Below are 19048 nucleotides of genomic sequence, written 5' to 3' on the forward strand. Positions count from 1 at the left end.
GATGAAGGGATCTGGATAATATGAAGAAAATAGTGTGCCCTGGAGCTCAGGGTGGTGCACCATCCACTTTTAGGGAAACTAATGAGAGCCCTAGATCCAGACCTCATTTAATCTTAAGCACACAGTGGAGAGACAGGCAAAGGGTTTCTAAGACCACACCCTCTGACCTGGGCTTTCCCTGTCCCTAAACATTAATTGGAGGCCCACTCTTGGGGCCTCATTCCAGCAAGGTGTTCATTCCTCACATGACCCTTCCTAACCACCTCTTAGGGCAGGCACTTCCTCTTAAAGAAGGCTGTCCCTTCCTGGCATCCCACACCTTTGACCTCACACTTCTTGCCAGGCCTATTGTCCACAACTCCTTGTTCCCTTCTTCCTTCCCTTTTCTCCCCTGCCTCCACACTCCCCTGCGCAGTCCCTCCAGTCTCTGACCCTTTTATTATTCTCTTTTTTTTTTCTCTCAGTAGTGATCCTTGGGAGCAGCCATTTGGTACTTAGTTCTGGTTGGAGCATAGACTAAACAATCTGGAGAGTGGTGGGGTGACTAGTTTTGGAGTTAATGTAGGGAGAAATCTGAGGTTTTCACTCATGTGAGGGCCTGTCCAAATCTTTCTGAATGGGTCTGTTGACTTTGAGAACTAAGAGATGAATACCTCAAAGTGAGATTGAGGGATTCTGCATTTTAATTGAATTTCCAGAGGCAGCAGCTACTACTGTTAAGGAACTTGTGTTAATTAACTCATTCATTTCTCACCACCATTGTAGGAGGTAATCTACCCCCATTTCAGAGATGAGAAACTGAGGTCTAAAGAATGTGATAGAAACTGGGCATGGTGGCACATGCGTGCAATTCCAGTATGCAGACGGTGAAGCAGAAGGATCATGAGTTTGAGACTAGCCTAGATTATACTGCAAGACCCTGTCAGAGAGAGAAAGGAGGGGGGGAAGAGAAAAAGAGAAGAGAGGCGAGGAGAAGGGAAGGAAGACATGAATAAGAATGAGAATGAATTTGGTACAACTCTTCCTAAGACCAAAAAAATCTACAATCTAGTCATGATAAAACCCCCCAGGCTACCTATCTTCCCATAACCTTCTTTATTATTGGGCAGTGAAAGCTATAGTGAAACACGGAATGTCATATTTCAAATCATATGATTAACAATAATAAAATATGTGATTTAAATAATTTTAAAAATACCCCACCCCCCCCCAAAATTGATTTGGTCTATCCTTTGATAGTTCTAAGAATCAACACAAGATTTGGGGGTGTTCGCAGTTGGGGTCAGGGTCTAACTGATGCTGCACATCCTAGGTGTGCTTCTCACTAGCCTGGTGGCAGATGATTTAACCTCTTTGTTCTGTATTTCCTCAGCTGCACAATGGGAGTGATAGTAATTCTTACCTGATGGCCTCCTTTGTGAATTGCATGCATTAATCATATAAACACAAGCGTGATGGCTGTCCACCATGTGCAGTCCACAAATGTTTGTCCTTACAACTCACTAAATGTGGAGTTTCATTAAATCTGAAATGAGGATGCTTTCAGAAATTGAATTCCATTATTCAACATGAAGCTGGATCAGAACTTTCCTTATGCACACTGTTTACCATAAAATTCTCATTCCCGTTTTCAGCACACTCACTTGAAGAGAACTTTTCCTGGCCTTATTACAGTTTGGTAAGAAGGCCCCCCTGGATATGGCAGAATGAGTAGGAAGAGAGGAAGAAAGAAAATGGATGGATGGATGACTGAGTGGATGGGTAGATGGATAGATGGATAGGTGGGTAAATGGATTGATAGATGGATGGGCGAGCAAATGGGTGGATGGATGAGTGGTAATTAGGAATGGCAGAGAGGAGAATTGAGTAAAATAAACTTTAATTAAAAAAACAGGTAGGATGGATTATCGGGCTGCCCTGAAAACCCTGGCTTCAGGAGCTCCTTCCCACCCTCTAGATATTCCTCGAATAGACACTGGGGCTTCTAAGGTTTGGAAGTTGATGTCCACAGTGAGGTTGGTGTAGAGGGGCCACCACTCCTTAGAGAGCAGCCTGTAGCCCAGTGAGTTGGTGCCATCATCTTGCCACCATTGGCGGATCCTAGCCAAAAGACCGGACCTGGAGAGGGGAAGAAGCAGTCACAGGAGCCCAGTCTTTAGGAAGGGTCCAAAGCCATCTGCCCCACCCCCCCAACACTGACTCACCTCTGGGAACTTTGCTTGTAGCCAGGATCCTGTCCCTCCAATATGTGGTAGCGCCCAAACAGTAGGTGGGGCCGTGAGAGGAGCATCCCACTAAGTTTCACCCTTCCAGGGACAGAGCAAAAGGTATGGAGGCCAGGCCCTTGTGTCATCTGACTGTGCCACAGCCCACCTCCCCAGTCCAATCCCAGGGCAGCCCATATCACCCTCGGTCCAGGACATCCTGTGTCTCCCACATCATGGGACTCTGAGCCCCTTCTGCTTGGCTCCCTGGAGCAGAGTCCCTCACCTGGCAGCAATGTCATTATCCTCATCTTCCCAGCCCCAGTTTGCATTGGAGAAGCCATTTATCCTCAGGTAGTGAATGGGGCGCAGGGCAAACACTCCTCCAAGGTAGCCTTGGTAGGGTAGCCTAGAGAGGCAGATAACATTGAAAGCACAAGGCATTTCAGGCAACAGAGATCCTGCTGGCCAGGATCTCCAAGGTTCATTTCTGGGTGAATCCTTTTCCATTAAGCTCTGTGGTAACTTCTCTCAAGATCTGTGATAGTCTCCCCCTTGAAGACTAGTGTATATCCTTGCCTGGTCCTGGGTTTAGCTTCACTCTAACCCTCCTGTGATCCCTGGGATATCCCCCTTCCCTAGTCATCTGATAGATTCACCACGTGACCTCAACTGATGGCCCCCTCTCTCCAAAACCTCATCCCTGGTTAGACCCTCCTCTCATTTCCCCCTTCCAACCTCTGTAACAGCCCTGCCTTCCTACAACTTTAGCTCCAGGGACCAGAGCCTGACCTTGACTTCACTGTACAGATGGGAAGGGTGAGATGCAGGGAAAGTCAGGGCCTTTGCAGTAGTCTCTCACAAGAGGTCCCCTCCTCTCCACCTACTTGTAGTTGAACTTGTCAATGGCCACAGATACATGGGCGGGGAAGATGTCACAAGTATAGAGGTTGCGGTCATCCTCTGGGAGTAGGTTCACATCATGGAAGAAGATACAATCCCAGTCTTCCTCCTGCATGGCCTCCCAGAATCCCACATTGCGTAGCTTGCCCCGGTTAAAGGTAGTGTTTTTTACCTGGGGTGGACATAGATGTCAGTGTCACCTTCACCATCAGACAGTAGTCGTCCCTTACCTGCCAGGTTGCTCCTCTCAGGTTCCAAGTACCATTCCCCAACCTGGAACACCTCATTCCCACTGTGGAATGAGAGCCCCATACTTGACCAGAAAGATGCAGTTCAAAGTTTCCTTCCCTGGAAAACTTTTCTTGGATCCCACCCTCATCCCAGTCAGTTACTTCAGCATCTTCACTTTCTCGCCTCTGGACATCTTCAAGGTTCTCAAAGTTTCATAATCTTCAAGAGGCCATCTGAGGAAGGCTGATGGGAGGAGTGATGAGGTACTACCTATGTCTGTTTCTGCTGTCTTCAGACAAAGACTAGGTCCGAGGCCCAGAAACCACTATAGGATTTGACTCTCCTCTTTCTCCCATTTCATGTGACCCTCAGGATATCACCCCCCTTCCCTCACCTTCTTCATTATCACCTTAATCAGTACCAACATCACAATCAATATCATGTTCACCATTAGCATCAGAATCACTGTTGCCATAATCATGATCACATTATCTTCAACACTGTCAATATTGTCACTTCACTTCCATTATCAACATTACCAACACACTCCCTCCACTACTCCATCTTCAGTGTCGCCACCAGCATCACCACCAGCAACATTGTCTTCAAAATCGTCGTCTTCATCATCATACCATTACAGTCATTGTCATCATTGCTGCCATTTACTGAGCACTTAGACCTTGTACTAGGCATTGACCTGACTGCTCTATATTCATTAACTCAGTGAATCCTTCCTACCACACAGTAGGCTCAAGCTGACCAGCCCTGGTCTCAAAGAGGCCCAGATTCAGCAGGACTGAGTCTTTGTCTCAGCCATTCAAGCTGATCCAAGACACAACAAGTCTAAACACAAATTAAACCCATGGGCTCAAAATTCCCCCAATTCAAGTTCTTCTTGATTCACAGATCTAGCCTCCCCCCACTGCAGACACTCTCTGACCCTGACACTCACCTCAGAGCACTAACTTCAACCCTGACTCTCCAAAGTCATGCTCAGATCCTTCTGCCCTTGCCACTCCTGCCTCACCTGGTTCACCACATAGATGGCATAGTGCAGTTGCTGGCGCTGCAAGAAGGGGTGAAGATGGAAGAGAAGGTGCTGCAGGTGTTGGGCTTGCCCATAGTAGGGTACCACCACTGCCGTGTGGCCAGTACTGGCCTCCCAGCCTCACTAATGGGTTCTTCTCCACCACCTTCTCCATTGTCAGGTTCTCTGGGATCATCACCTTCAAGGGACCATCTGAGAGAGATGTAGAACATCAGAATGTCCAAGCACCTACCCCAGCAAACTTGCAAGTTGTGCTGGGTTGACTAGTGCGTTCTCATTCATGTCCTTCCAGAACCTCAGAATGTGGCCTTATTGGAAATAGTAAGTGGTCTTATTGGAAATGGGTATTCACAGATGTAACTTGGTAACATGGATCAGTGTGCACCCTATATCCAATAATAGGTATCCTTATAAGAAAGCCTTGGGAAGACCTGGAGAGAAGAAAGAAGGCAGGTGTGGTTGTCCATGCTTGCAATCCCAGCACTCAGGAAGCTGAGGCAGGAGGATCATGAGCTTGAGGCTAGCTTGGGTTACAACGTGAGATCCAGGTCAGCCTCAGCTTCATAGTGAGATTTGGTCTCAAAGAAGCCAAAACAAAACAAAAAAGAACAGAAAAGGAAGACCAACCATGGAGACAGATTAGAGTGGCATGCCTCCAAGCCCTGCAGTACCAAGTATTGCTGGCACACACCAGAAATTAGGAGGGTTCCTTTTCCAAGAGTCTCCAGAAAGAACCAACGCTTGCCAATACCTTTATTTCAGAATTCTGGCCTCCAAAGTGGTGAGACAATAAATTTCTGTTGTTTTAATCCACCCAGGAATGTTCCAGTATGAAGGGTTCTGGGACACCCATGTGGACTCAGATGCCTGTGCTCCTGCTTCTCCTGCCACCTATCAGTACTTCCTCCTGTCATTCTTATCTCATCCCCCAATTCCTGATTACATATGGCCCTTGGCCTTACTCTAGCTCCCATGTGTCTCACTCTTTTCTCAGCAAGCAGGTGAGGACCTGCTGCTTTTCTTCCCATGGACCAATGTTCCCAAATATTAGCTCCCAGATGTTTCCTGTGGATAGTTCTCAGATCTCCCACTCTCTCACTGAGGACATCCAGTCATGCCCCATTCCTCTTCTGAATCAGATATTTTTTCAAAGATGGCAATAATAGCTCTTATTCAGCATGCTGTTCTTATAATGTAAAATTGACTCTTCTGTATTGAGTGGCGAGTCTGTGTTCCCAACATCTTGAAGTTAGGTGAGTTTTTATTTATTCTTGTTTTAGTGGATACCATAAGGCAGAAGCAAAGCTATATGGTTTTTGAGTCTGTATCAAAAAAGGTCAGCTTCTTCCTCATTTATATGAATACTTGCTATTGAAACCTTTATCTGCTATGTAAGAATTTGATTCACTGAGATCCCCATGCTTTGAAGAAGCCAAAGGAGCCCAAAAAGAGAGACTAACTGGAGAGGCCCTGAGATGGCCATGATGGATATAAAGAGTGAGATACTGGACTGGGGGCATGGCTCAAGTGGTACAGTGCCTGTCTAGTAAACTCAAGGACCTGAGCTCAATCTCCAGTAGCCGGGGGAAAAAAAGAGATACTCAGCCAGTTCCAAGGGCATTGTCCCCTGAGGTTCCAACTCCAGTCACATCTCAACTGCATGAAAACGTGGACGCCAACCACCCAGCTGAGCCCTTCCAAAAATTCCTGAGTCACATAAACTCTGCAACCTCTCAAAGTGTTTGTTTGCTCAAAGACACTAATTATTGGGGTGATTTGTTGTGTTGTAGCCACAGGTAACCAGAACACACTCCATCACCAGCAGCCACCAGGTCCACTGCTCTCTACATCTAGGTTCTACTCCACTCCCCAGGGATTATTTCCAGCTCCCTGCAATATGAGGTGGGGTTAGGGGGTGTAGAAGGCCCACCCCAAGCTTACTGATGTAGGGTGAGATGATGGAGCAGTTGGGCAGATCCTCCTCACGGATGTCTACAGAGTGGATCTGGCTGAGGTTGGAATAGACGTCCTGGCGAGGGATTCCTGGAGAGGAGCCATGGACCAAAAAAGGCAGCTCTTCTCCCACCTTTGGCCTGCTTTGTATTAGGAGGCGCAAAAAGGAGGTGACATCTCGGCGGTAGTGGTTTTGGTAGAGGAATGCACCCATAAGCAGCAGTTGTATGCCCAAAAATAACAGGAGCCCTCTCTGCTTTTCCATACTAGGGAAAAAGAAACAGAAGGTCATTGCTCCCACTCTGCAAACCTGTCACTTTTGCTCAGAGCTCCTTGGGGCTCAGTCCAGTCTTCCCTTACTGGCTTTGCAGGTGCCACAGAAGGGAAGCCAGAATGAGAGGCTGCCTTGTGCATATTGACAGTCTCTCCTCTGTCACTCTGACTCCCTCCAAACTCTCTGGTAATACTGGACACCAGATGTGCTGCTTCCCTAGTGAGCACTTGACATCTCTAAATCTGAGCTTCTTTGTAAAGTAGGGCTTATGGCTGGATCAGTCTTTTGGGGTTGTAGTGGTAGGCCATGCAATGTGCATAGCTTGGAGTGTGACATGGGCTCAGCATTATTTTGGCACTGGGTCAGATTCTCCAACATCTCTAGCATCTGGTATGAAAGGCTCCTACACTACTTTGGCTCATTTTGCATACTTTTTCTCTTCCACCCCCGAATATCAAGTGGCCTCTACCAGTTTCCACAGTTCAGTGGCCTCCCTCTGCTACAGTCTATCCTGGATTATGACTATCTGAGCAATCTCCCCCATCAAACACTTGCTGAGGTCCCCCACATTTCTGAGCACATGAGACCCCAGGAAATGGATGGATGAGTTAATGCAGACAGAGGCTCTTCTCTCCCTCAATGAATTCCTGCTCATCTTTCATAAGTCATCATAGGTACTACTTGTCTAGAGAGTGTTGTCCAAGTCCCTGGCTCTCTTGTACTCCATCTGGGCTCTCCTAGGCCCTGGTATCTTTGCTGTCACATCTCTAATCACCAGGAATGATATATGTCCAGGTCTCTCTCCCTCACCAGCCTGGAAGTCTTGTGAGGGCAAGTCTGTGAGTCCCCAGCATCACCCAGTCCAAGGACTGAGTGTTCATTTATTTATTCATCTATGTTTACTAAGCAGCTATAAGGATAAAGCCACAAACACAATCAATAATCTCTGCTCCCATGAAACCTATATTCTGCTGGGAAAGACAAGAGGACAAAACATTTGTGAGAGTGATACCAAAATAAGTAAAAGGAGTAATGGAGTAGAATAAAGGAATAATATAAGGCTAGGGTGGCTGGGGAGGTGACATTTAATCCAAGACCTGTAAGATGCGGAGACAACCATGGCATGTGTTTCTGGTAGGGGGAACAGCAAGTGTCAAGACCCTGCGGTGGGAAGGGGAAGAATTTCAGAGTGCTGACCAGGGTTAAGTCATGAAGGATCATCCGGGTCAGGGAGAGGGAGTTGGGTGTTGGTGAGACTGGAGGAATGAAGAGTCCTAGATGGTATGTGTGGTCTCCTGGTCCCAGAGCATGATTCTTCCTGCAGGAGTCAAATGCAAATGATGGTTTCCATGGAGCCAACATAGCAACTGTTACACGTCCTCCAGGATGAGGGCGTACAGAATCACATTTGGAGACTCCCTCACCTAGTGTTGAGACAGGAAAGGCTGCTGTTTTGCAAAGTGTGTCTTGTCACCTGAAGAGCCAAGGTGACTCAGCAGCATTCCAGTCCCTGCCTCCTAGATGCCAGCCCCACCCCTTCCCTCTCTACTCTACAACAACCAACGTTTCTAGACATTACCAAAAATTTTCTGAGAACCAAATCATCCCTAACCTCCCTGGTTGGGGACCAGTGTCTTAGACTAACTTACCTAAAGTTTTGAAATTCTCATCTCACTGCTTACTCTAAAAGAGCTAAAACTTAGGCCTGCCTCAGGGGGAAAAAAAAAAGTCATCTCTGGTTATGGGGACTAAATGAGATGAAAATAAAGTTGAGGACTGTTGCAAACACTTCATGTGAACAGGTTTATCATCACACACACTTTGAGGCAAGCAGTAGTAGTATGCCTATTTTATAGATGAGGAAGCTGAGAGAATGCAGGCAAGGTGCAGAGCATTGTATCTGGCACAAGCTAACTGTTCATTAAGTGCTGTTGTTTCCCACCATATCCTGGCTTTCAGTACTGATAATCTCTGGGCTCCTGTAGCCCTTAACATCTGGGACCTCCACATTGAGTTTACCTCCTGGGCTAGGCCCCATACAACTGCTTACCAGAAGGCAGGGCGTGAGGACCCCCAAACACCAGAGTTCAACCCTTGAGACATCTGAGGCACGCCCCCATCACCTTTCACTCTCAATCCTCCTTATTGCGGTCTCACAGAAGACAAAGTCTTAGAATATACAGAAGAAGGGGGCAGTTTGGGAGTTAGAAGGAGGTTGAGGGTCTAGGGCTCGGGCCTGGGACGCAAAGCTCCACCGAACTATAGGGAGAGCGTTCTGGTCCCTGGTTTTGGGATCTGGCTCTCAATCCTGACCTCAGACTTCAACTTCACCTGGCAGGAGTCCACGGCAGGGCAGACGGAAGACTGCGTGTAACTGTCTACCGCCTCCAAGTCCCGAGTCCGCAGCACGCGTAGAGACCCGCAAACCGATCCGCGCACGCAGTGACCCGAAACCTTCGGCCTCCGCCGCTCGACCCTGCACACACCCGTCGCCATGGCTGCAGAAGCCCAACCGCATCCCCTTGAGTGTATTCAGCGCAGGCGCTAGCCTCCCCTTCCACCCTCGCATCCACTTTCTTTGCCTTTTTCCCTCCTTGCACACTGCAAACTTTTATACCCCCACGAGACCAGAAAACAATCTAAAAAACGTCCACTTTATCTTTGAAACAAACTGCCCAGCGCCATGTTGAAAACAAACGCCACACATGGCGCTGCGCAACAGAAAACGGAGCGGACGGGCTTAGTGCACTCTGGGAGCGGTGGGCGGAGCAAGCAAAGTTGCCGCGAGTGTCGGAGGGAGTTGTAGGCCAAGTCTGTCTCGTAGCAGAAAAGCGTTTTGGCTCCAAGCGACCCATAGGCACCTGGGAGTCGTAGGCAGGCGGGTCGGCCCAGGGCCTTCTGGGAATTATAGTTCTTTCATCTACTTCCGCTTTTTCTTGGAGCGGGGACCTTCCAGCGTGTGTTCTGCCTAGGTGAGCACCCATTCTCGCAGCGCGCGAGTCTCCGCCCTTTGTCGCCCTTGCGTGTCGGAATTGAACGTCTTTTTATTTCTCTTCCACATTCTGGTAGGCAGAATGGCACTCTTCTCTGTGATCTCTCAACACCTCTTTCTGGACGGGAATGCCCTAATAGCTGTTTTACCTGCTGACCCGCTTTGGACCCTGAGGGCCGGGTTCGGCTTATTTCCCTTCTCGCTCTTGTCCTCCAACCGGGTGCGACGCGAGCGCGTCCTCCTGTGCCCTGGGAACGACCCCAAGTGGTCGGGGCTGGACGAAGGGCGTCCCGGCGGCCCAAAGGAGACGCCAGACTCAGCTTAGGAAACTTCCCACAGCAGAGAACGTCCTAATGAAATTACAGATTCTTTGCCCTAAACTCATACTGTTTTCCCCTTCTTGCCCAACCTCACTCCTCTCCACCAGATGGGCTCCACTGTCTTTCCAAGTGCTTAAGCTAAAATACCTTGGAGTTGGGGAGTCCTCTCTTCTCTTATTCACCTTTTTCCCTCAGCCAAGTCTGTGTTGAGTCCCATCTCTCCACCTCTGCTGTTTTCACTGTGCTCTGAGTCACCATTATTGCTCCCCTGCATCACGGTAGGAGTCACCTCGCTCTTCTGCTTGTTTCTGCCCTTGCCACCCTCCACTCTGTTCCTCTTTCTTACTTTTCCTATTTGGAAAACATCGTGGTTATTGACTTGCTTATCCATGGCTTGGCTCCTCCACTAGAATGTTAGTGCCCGGAGAACTGCAACCTTTCGTGTCTTATGCTGTGTCCCCAGTGCCTAGGGCATGTTGGGTACCTAGGAGGCACTCAAAGGATATTTGAATGAATGTGCGTATGAATGAAAGAAAGTTTGAGCAGAGATTGGAAGGTAAGAGCCAGGTCATTACCATGTTTAGCAGAGTGCCCAGCCCACTTGTTGAAAATCCCACCAGAAGTTCATCTGGCTGAGGTTGGTGGGGCCAGATCACAAAGTGCCAGAAAAGATCTCAAGTGCTCACTGGCTCAGAATTGGAAGCCCAAACCGGAGTGGGACAGGATCTGACGAAGCCCTCTGGAAGTGGACTCCAGGACTGGGTGACTGTGGATTTAAGAGTATGGGAAAGATGAGTGCTGTCCTACAGAGATGCTGAGTAGCTGAGTAGAGCTCTGGGGAGATAGAGGAACAGCTCAGGAAGATTTTAAGTTTCTAGCTGGGCATCATTGGCTCACACCTATAATCCTAGCTACTTAGGAGGCAGAGATCAGGAGGACTGCAGTTCAAAGCTAGCCTGGGCAAATACTTGAGAGACAATATCTTGATAATACCCAACACAAAAAAGGGCTGGTGGAGTGGCTCAAGTGGTAGAGCGCCTGCCTAGCAACTGTTAGGCCTTGAGTTCAAACCCCAATAACATACATAGACTTAAGTTTCTGCCTTGGGGTGTGGAGAATGCTCAGTTTTGGCACCGAGATGTGAGAAACAGTGTAAATATTCAGTCGAGCATTTAGAGGACCAGGCTGGTGGATGTTGTGATTCAGTCACCCAAAAGGAGAATGAGAAGAGGGGTGCAGGGCAGGGTCTGAGGACCATGAAGAGGTCTCCCTGAGTGAGAAGAGAGAAACAAGGAGAGCAAAGGGAAAACTTGATTAAAAAAACAAAACAGTGGGATAGAAAGATTTCAAGGGGGCATTGTTTGGCTGTGAAAGATGTGCCTGATGGGCACCATAACTATGCCCCGAAGGCTGCTTGCTGGGCTCAGCAACAGGGAAGAGAACTTGGGCAGACGGAAGAGCCAGTACCAGCACCCGGAGGCAGGCATGGTCCTGGGATGCTTGAGAGCACAAACCAGCATGGTAAGCAGTAGGAGATGAAGTCAGGAAAAAAAAAAAAAAAAAAAAAAAGGAGAAAATGGCATAGGGCCTCATAGGCCATTACTGTTTACCTAAAATGAAATGAAACCCACAGAGGGATTGAGAAGATACTGGGTAGGATCCCAGTGCCTGCTATGTGGAAAAGAGCCTGTGAGGAGGTGGGGAAGTTGAGTCAGGGAGAACAACAAGGAGTCCTATGCCAATGATCCAGGAGTGAGATGGCCCAAACTAGGTTGTCAGCAATGAAGATGGTGAGAACTGGTTGGCTTTTGGATCTGTTTTGAAGCTAAATCAAGAATTTGAAAGATCAGGGCAGGCTGCAATTTGGAGTCAACCAGAGTGGTCCTGGACCTCAGAACTTCTGGTGTGAACAACTAGAACAGCCAGAAGGTCAGACAGAGCTCCTCCTCTCACACTCAGGGTCAGCCTGCGTTTCATATTTATATGTAAATATGAAACGCAGGCTGACCTTGAACTCTGTGATCCTTCTGCCTCCGCTTTGCCAGTGCTAGGATTATCATGCCCTGGCTTCAGAGCCTCCCTTTACTACAGAAGTCCCTTTAGTTAAAGAAATCAGGGATTTGAGATACTTGTTAGACATGTGAATGGCACTGGTCGCTGCTCTCATGGAAGTTACAGACAGGATACAGTTACGTAAAATCATTCCAAACACTGTGGTAAACCCTAGAAGCAGCCTGGCCTGCTCCATATGGCAAGAGACTACCACAGTGGCCCAAGCTGGAGGTGACATTGGCTTGGGGAGGTAGACTAAACTTGGTTTTCTTGGGCTCACAGGCAGGACCAAGGAGGGTATGGCTGGAGGGTTGGAATCTTGGGTGGTTGGGGAGGGATGAGGCAAGAAAGGGGAGGATGGATCGACCCCTGTGTCCATGGGACCATAGGAGCTTGTGCATCTGTAACAGGAGCAACCCCAGCTGGTGTCCGTGGAGGTGCCACCCAAGCTTCGTCTGTCTTTCTCTAGAGGGAGTGATCACCTGCCTTTCAAAGGAAACAATCAGGACCAATTCCTGGAGACAGTGTCCTGCCCCTGAACACAGCTGCAGTCCTCCGGCCTCAGGACTTAAGAGTCCTTAACTGGTCCTCTCCGAGCTCTCTGAACAGCCCTGAAGGCCGAGGTCAGTGATATCCACATTATCCCCCTGATCAGGACTGTAACAGGTGGCCTGCGTAGAGGCTGTGCAATAGACCTTTAAAGGCACCTCTGGAGCAGACACATCCTAATTCTGAGTATAACCTGGTTGTGTCTTTCTCTCTTTCCCCCTGAAATCAACTCCTTTCTCCCCTCTTTTTTGGGGTGCATGATGAGCGCAATCATCCTGAAGGCAGCGCCCCCTTTACACAGAAGCTATGTCTAACCCTCGGGTCCCCGGCTCAGGGAGAAGCTACTCTTCCCGTGCACACCCTTGCGCCGGGTCCATTCCAGCACTGATGCTACCCAGGCAGCCTCCCCATTAAGTCCCGACTTTCCGTGTAACCCGCTTCTCTCTCCCCGTCCAGGACAAGCCGACCCCACCCGCCCTCCCCCGCCGTGACCCGACGATGCCCGCCCCGACGTGCGCCTCCTGCCACGCGGCGCGCGCCGCCCTCCGCCGCCCGCGCTCGGGGCAGGCGCTGTGCGGCTCCTGCTTCTGTGCCGCCTTCGAGACTGAGGTGCTGCACACGGTGCTCGCGGGCCGCCTGCTGCCGCCCGGCGCCGTGGTGGCCGTGGGCGCTTCGGGAGGCAAGGACTCCACCGTGCTGGCGCACGTGCTGCGCACGCTCGCACCGCGCCTGGACATCTCGCTGCAGCTCGTGGCGGTGGACGAGGGCATCGGCGGCTACCGGGATGCGGCACTGGCGGCCGTACGGTGTCAGGCGGAGCGCTGGGAGCTGCCGCTCACCGTAGTGGCCTACGCAGACCTCTTCGGGGGCTGGACGATGGACGCCGTGGCCCGCAGCACGGCCGGCTCCGGCCGCAGCCGCTCCTGCTGCACCTTCTGCGGGGTGCTGCGGCGCCGTGCGCTAGAGGAAGGGGCGCGCCTCGTGGGAGCCACGCACATCGTGACAGGTGGGCGCAGGGGGCGTGGCCAGAAGGACCATGCGCAGGAAGGGGGCGGCTCGAAAGGGAACTAGTGCGCATGTTCAAGGGGTGGGAAAGGAGCCCCTGCGCCTGACCTAAGGGAAGGAGCCTAGTATGGATATGGGTTTTGCGCATGCGCTAAGTTGAGTGGCGCCTACTGCTGGTTCACTTGTATGGCATGTACAGTACTAGTTTGAGTAGGGTTGGCTTTGCGAGCGCCATCATTCTTGGTATGAAGACATTGCCACATAGAGGTGTGGAGGGGCTAATCCTAGGCTCCTTTACTTAAAAAAAAAGACATTTTGTCATGTTTTTAAAAATAATTTTAAACATTTTTAGTGACCTTTGTGTTGTCCTTCACAAAGGGAGGAGTGGGAATGGGTGTCTCCCATCAGAAGCCATATGTAGTCTGAACACGATTGTGCTGAAGTACTTCTATCAGCTTCTTTCTGAAGCTTTCTCCCAATCATTACTTAAGTAATTATTGGTCATTTGCTAAACACTACCTATAAGATGTGTAGCCCCGCGGCAAATTACCTAGCTTCTGTATGCTCTTTTGTAAAATGGGTATATTAGTAATACCTAGATCCTGGAGTTGTTGGGAATTAGATGGATTATTGTAAGGTAATTAGACTATAGACTGAAAGACAGTGAACATTATGTTATGATGATTTCCTGGACCGAGTCTTTGCCTCTGCTGGATTCTCACAAAATAACCATATTCTGACAACTGCTACAAACCTTGTGACTTTACAGTACAGGTCCTAGTGAAAGGGAAGAAATAGGGATGAAGAAAGTCTCTCCTGAGTGAGCTGAGACCTGAAGGTTACATTGTTGACCAGGTGATGTAAGAGTAGGGGCTTGGGAGAGGTGCTCTAAGCAGAAGAAACATTATGCAAACGCCCTGAGGAGGGGAAGTATGGCCAACTAGAAAAGCCTTCAAGAGACTAATGCTTTAGTACAAAGACTCAAGTATAAGAGGAAAAGATGCAGAGTAAGTTTGGCCTGAGTTTAAATTTTACGGCGGCTGGTGTGTAAATACTAACTTTCTCTCTGGTCTTTCTAAACACTGACCTGCATTCCCAGGGGGCACCTGTATCTCCAGCTCTCTGGAGAATCTCCACTGCTACTTGTAGTTGTGTAGTCTGAGGTAGTTTTACCTGAGGTTGAAATGGGCTTTTCAGGCACAAGCATTTATGTGAAAGGGTAACCAGCATGGGACCTGGTATATAGCAGGTGGGTGTCAAAGGAGGAGTCTATGCTATCCTGAGTTTCTTGCTTGCTGTGACCACTTTCAGCCTCCTCCTACCCCACCGTGCCTGGAGTCTTCATGGCCTACTCCCCCTCCCTCCCCATCTCTCTCTGGGTCCTAGCTGCCCTGGTGCCCAGGGTCTTCATGACCCCCTGTCTTTCTGCCTCTCTCTGAATCTTGGCTGCCTGCAGTGCCCAGGATGGTCTCCATGGCCCACTCCTCCTCCCTTCTAGTCCTTGGGTCCTGGCTGCCCGTGGTGCCCAGGGGTCTCTAGGTCCCCTTGTCTCTCCTGCTTTTCCCTGGGTCCTGGCTGCCTGTGGTGCCTCTGAGGGTGGGTCTTCCATGGCCCCCCCTCTCTCTTTTCTTTCTCTGGGTCCTGGGTGTCTGGGAGTCTCCACGGGCCCTTCTTCCTCTCACCTCTCCCTGGGTCTTAGCTGCCAGAGTTGCCAAGATTAGGGGGGGTTCTCTATGGCCCCCTCTCTCTCCTTTATCTTTCTGGGTGCTGGGTGTCCGGGATCCCCATGGCCCCTTTTCCTTCCCGCCTCTCCTGGCTCTTAGCTGCTTGGGGTGCCCAGGGTAGGGTTGTCTTCATGGCCCCCTTTCTCTGTCTGGGTCCTGGGGGTCTGGGGATCTCCATGACCCCTCTCCTTCCCGCCTCTCCCTGGGTCCTGGCTGCCCCTGGTTGGGGGAGGGGGGCGCACAGCCAGCAGCGCCCTCCGCGTTCGCCTCACCCGTGCCATCTCTCCCCTAGGTCACAACGCTGACGACATGGCGGAGACGGTGCTCATGAACTTCCTGCGGGGCGACGCGGGGCGGCTGGCGCGGGGCGGGGGCCTGGGGTCCCCCGGCGAGGGCGGCGCCCTGCCGCGCTGCCGCCCGCTGCAGTTGGCGTCGCAGAAGGAGGTGGTGCTGTACGCGCACTTCCGCGGCCTGCGCTACTTCTCGGAGGAGTGCGTGTACGCGCCCGAGGCCTTCCGCGGCCACGCACGCGACCTGCTCAAGCGCCTGGAGGCGGCGCGGCCGTCGGCGGTGCTGGACCTCGTGCACTCGGCCGAGCGCCTGGCGCTGGCTCCGGCCGCGCGGCCCCCGCGTCCCGGCGCCTGCTCCCGCTGCGGGGCGCTGGCCAGCCGCGCGCTCTGCCAGGCCTGCGCGCTCCTGGACGGCCTGAACCGCGGCCGGCCGCGCCTGGCCATCGGCAAGGGCCGCCGCGGGCTGGACGAGGAGGGGCCGCCGCGGGGCGGGGGGCGGGCTGGGATCGAGGCCATCCCCGCCTTCTAATGGCTCCGGGGTGCAGAGGGGACCTCCAGGCGGGGGCTGCCTGGAAATGTCACTGTGAATAAACTTGAGCTACCTTGGTCTGGCCTTCCTTGTGGAGTTGGAAGGGGATGCAGCTCATCTTCCCACCTGTCAGCCCTGGTGATGATCGGCCTTAGCATCTTCTTGGCCATGTCCTCACAGAGACACCAGCTTCCCACAGGACTTTCTGTGAAGGACCCTTTTGGAAGTCCCACAATAGCAGTGAATGTGCTCAGCTTCTCAGATTTCCCTGCAAGCTCTATCTTGTCCCTCTACACCTGTGCTCAGATGAACTGCTTAGTGATGGTCCTGTCCTCCTATTCAGTATCTCTCTCTCTCTCTCTCTCTCTCTCTCTCTCTCTCTCTCTCGTCTGATGGTACTGTGGTTTGAACTCAGGGCTTTGTGTTTTCGAGATAGGCACTCTACCACTTGAGCCATACAGCCCTCTTGCTTAGGTTATTTTTGAGATAGGGTCTCGCTTTTTGCCCAGGCTCAGCTGGACCAGTGGCTCCCCTAGTTTATGCTTCCTACTGTCGCTGGGATAGCAGGTGCACACCACTATGCCTAGCTTTATTCCATTGAGATCGAATCTCTCAAACTTTTTTTCCCCTGGCTTGGCCTGGTACTGTGATCCTCCTAATCTCAGCCTGCTAAGAAACTGGGATTACAGGGATAAACCACCAGTGCTCAGCTAGGTCTGCTAATCTGTTATTTTTGTAATTCCCTCAGTGAATTTGTTTCCCTGGATGCATTCTGCCTGATACAATTATGAAAAATTACAGAGATGACATTAGACTCCGGGTCATACTATTTTATTCAGTACACATTTACTCTTGCTTGTTGCAAGTAGATCACTTTAATCAGGGATGAGGGAATTAGAAGTATGGTTTCAATCTTTATGAGGTATCACTTATTTTCAGCCCACACTTACTCTGTAAGATCCCAATTTAGGGACCTTATAAGTCCCTATAGTCTTCTCCTGCAGGAAGACTGCAATGTTCACTAGAAACTTTGACAGCCCCAGTCAAGCTTTTATCCCTCCAGCCCCCTGAGACTTACAAATATTCTGTTTAATTTCTCAGTAACTCCTTGGAATGAGCACTCTTTTTGAGGGAAAAAAGCATGTATGCATACCTGGCTCATCTCTTGGCTTCCTAATTCCTTCAGCATTTTTGTTTTGTTTTTGAGATGGTGTGTGGGAGAGTCTCACTATGTAGCCCAGACTGGCCTTGAACTCTCAAGTAATGGAATTGCCAAGGTTCAGCAAATTCGCTTCTTCATCTCAAGTCATTGGATGAGGCTCCCACGCTGCTATCACCTGCACACACTGTGTTTGCTGTTCTCACAATGCAGTATCTCACAAGAAGTCTTCCCACAAAGAAAAAAGAATGTCATTCTCTCTCCCAACCTGGCATCCCTATTGCTCAGAGAGCACTTTGTGGAATTGGAGGTGGAATTGGTCCAAGGTCCTAGGTTTTCTTCCTACAGATTTTGACCTGGTCTGTTTGTGGATATAAGAAGATCAGGGTGTATATTGGCCTCTTTCACAAATCAAAAATATGGGTGATTCTAGAATCAACACAGACATTTCAGAATGAGAGAAGGGAAGGTGAGAGCATGACATTACACCTTACTCTGTGTCCCTGATTTCTCATACATGCAGTTCCTATCCTCCATGTTTTCTCTGAGTTGTACCACAAAATGGAGATCAGGGAATCTCCATTAAGTCATATTCCTGCAGACCTCTCACCTCACACACACATAGCAGGGGACATGACAACCCCTGTTATCACCTGATCAGTCCCTTCCATTTGAGATCATGAGCAGATGAAGAAAGAGCAGACAGCTGGAGACCCTGGGCCCAGCTGCCCCAAACTCCTTCCCCTGTCAATGCCTCTTCCCACATATGACTTCCGAGGAAGTGAAGTCAAAACTCCCCTCAATTCAGGGCTAGAGACAACCTGTCTATGGATCCTTCTAACAGCCTGCCACTCAAGTGTTGCCTCCTCCAGATATCCATCTCCATACCTCCAGAAAATGGAGTATGGGCTCTCTCTTGTTCTTATTCTTGTTGTTCTACTCTGGTTTCTCTTTAGATCAAATAAATCTTTTGCCTTTAATTCTTGTTGTTGCTCTCCTCCTCCTCCTCTTCTTCCTATTTTCTTCCTCCCTTCCCTCCCTCCTTCCCTCCTTCCTTCCTTCTCCTCTTCTTCTCCTCCTCCTTCTCTCTCTTTCTCTCTCTCTCTCTCTCTCTCTCACACACACACACACACATACACACACTTGATATTCTTGGAGCATCTCAGAGCAGGACAGACCAGAACCTACCTGAAACTGCATCTTCTGCCCCTCAGCCCAGCTCTGGCCACTCAAGAAGCCACCAGAAGGGACAGCTGAATTCAAGGTTATCTCTGTGGGTGTCCTTTGTGGTGAGAGATAGCAACTGAGAACTTGAGTCCTGGCTCAAGCTCAAGACTTGGGTGTGATGTTTACAGCTTTTTGGTGTCAACTTGAATTCAGGATGTGGCTAGGCTTGCCTGCATCTTTCAGCCCCTTCTTAGTTGTCACACAACCACTTGTTCACACATTCAGAATGAGATTTAACTTCTAAATGGTTCCTCCAGACCCACAGGCCTATGCTTCCATATATCTATCAGCTCTTCCTCTCCTCACCCCACTGTCATTTCCCCTGATCTCTCCTGGCCTGCTCTGGCTCTTGTGACAACTCTTTCCATCCCATAGGTCACTGAAGCCTCAAGATCCTTTTCCCAATCTGAGTACTTAGTATCCAGGTAGAATGGAGGAAAACCTAGGTGTGTGTGTGGGGGGGGGGTTCTGAGTTTGAACTCGGGGCTTCACACTTGCTAGGCAGGTATTCTACCACTTGAGCCACTCCACCAGCCCCAAAACTTAGAATTTATTTTTGTAACCCATCAGCTAAAAATAAAAGTTCTT

General features: G+C 50.0%; 2 protein-coding genes across 8 annotated transcripts; one reads left to right on the forward strand and one right to left on the reverse strand.

The window, feature by feature from the left end:
- Positions 1–809: 809 nt before the first annotated feature.
- Positions 810–9359, reverse strand: LOC109689965 (beta-1,4-galactosyltransferase 3-like). Its single transcript, XM_020169053.2, has 5 exons — positions 8945–9359; positions 3092–3279; positions 2491–2613; positions 2205–2306; positions 810–2118 (listed from the first exon to the last, which is right to left on the reverse strand). The coding sequence occupies exons 1-5, from the start codon at positions 9107–9109 to the stop codon at positions 1905–1907; spliced, it is 792 nt and encodes a 263-aa protein (XP_020024642.2). The 5' UTR covers positions 9110–9359; the 3' UTR covers positions 810–1904.
- Positions 9360–9494: 135 nt separating this feature from the next.
- Positions 9495–18376, forward strand: LOC109689961 (cytoplasmic tRNA 2-thiolation protein 1). 7 transcript variants are annotated; one of them, XM_074058120.1, is made up of 5 exons: positions 9590–9678; positions 11335–11446; positions 12447–12600; positions 12983–13532; positions 15548–18376. In XM_074058120.1, the coding sequence occupies exons 4-5, from the start codon at positions 13025–13027 to the stop codon at positions 16072–16074; spliced, it is 1035 nt and encodes a 344-aa protein (XP_073914221.1). In that variant the 5' UTR covers positions 9590–9678; positions 11335–11446; positions 12447–12600; positions 12983–13024; the 3' UTR covers positions 16075–18376. The 7 variants fall into 7 exon arrangements, with proteins under 7 accessions (XP_073914217.1, XP_073914219.1, XP_073914222.1 ...); XM_074058116.1 differs by lacking the exons at positions 9590–9678; positions 11335–11446 and adding an exon at positions 9495–9585; XM_074058118.1 differs by lacking the exons at positions 9590–9678; positions 11335–11446 and adding an exon at positions 9528–9585 and having other exon boundaries at positions 12388–12600.
- Positions 18377–19048: the final 672 nt, after the last annotated feature.

This window comes from Castor canadensis, chromosome 16 (assembly GCF_047511655.1).
Source record: "Castor canadensis chromosome 16, mCasCan1.hap1v2, whole genome shotgun sequence".
Classification (NCBI taxonomy): Eukaryota; Metazoa; Chordata; class Mammalia; order Rodentia; family Castoridae; genus Castor; species Castor canadensis.

Bases quoted from the DNA above. Each gene is read 5' to 3' on its own strand.
- LOC109689965 (XM_020169053.2), bottom strand. From the start codon at position 9,109: ATGGCGACGGGTGTGTGCAGGGTCGAGCGGCGGAGGCCGAAGGTTTCG. The intron at 2,307-2,490 runs GTGAGGGACTCT...TGTCCCTGGAAG, and splicing joins GATAATGACATTGCTGCCAG to GGTGAAACTTAGTGGGATGC. The intron at 2,119-2,204 runs GTGAGTCAGTGT...TCCCCTCTCCAG, and splicing joins TACAAGCAAAGTTCCCAGAG to GTCCGGTCTTTTGGCTAGGA.
- LOC109689961 (XM_074058116.1), top strand. From the start codon at position 13,025: ATGCCCGCCCCGACGTGCGCCTCCTGCCACGCGGCGCGCGCCGCCCTC. The intron at 13,533-15,547 runs GTGGGCGCAGGG...TCTCTCCCCTAG, and splicing joins AGCCACGCACATCGTGACAG to GTCACAACGCTGACGACATG.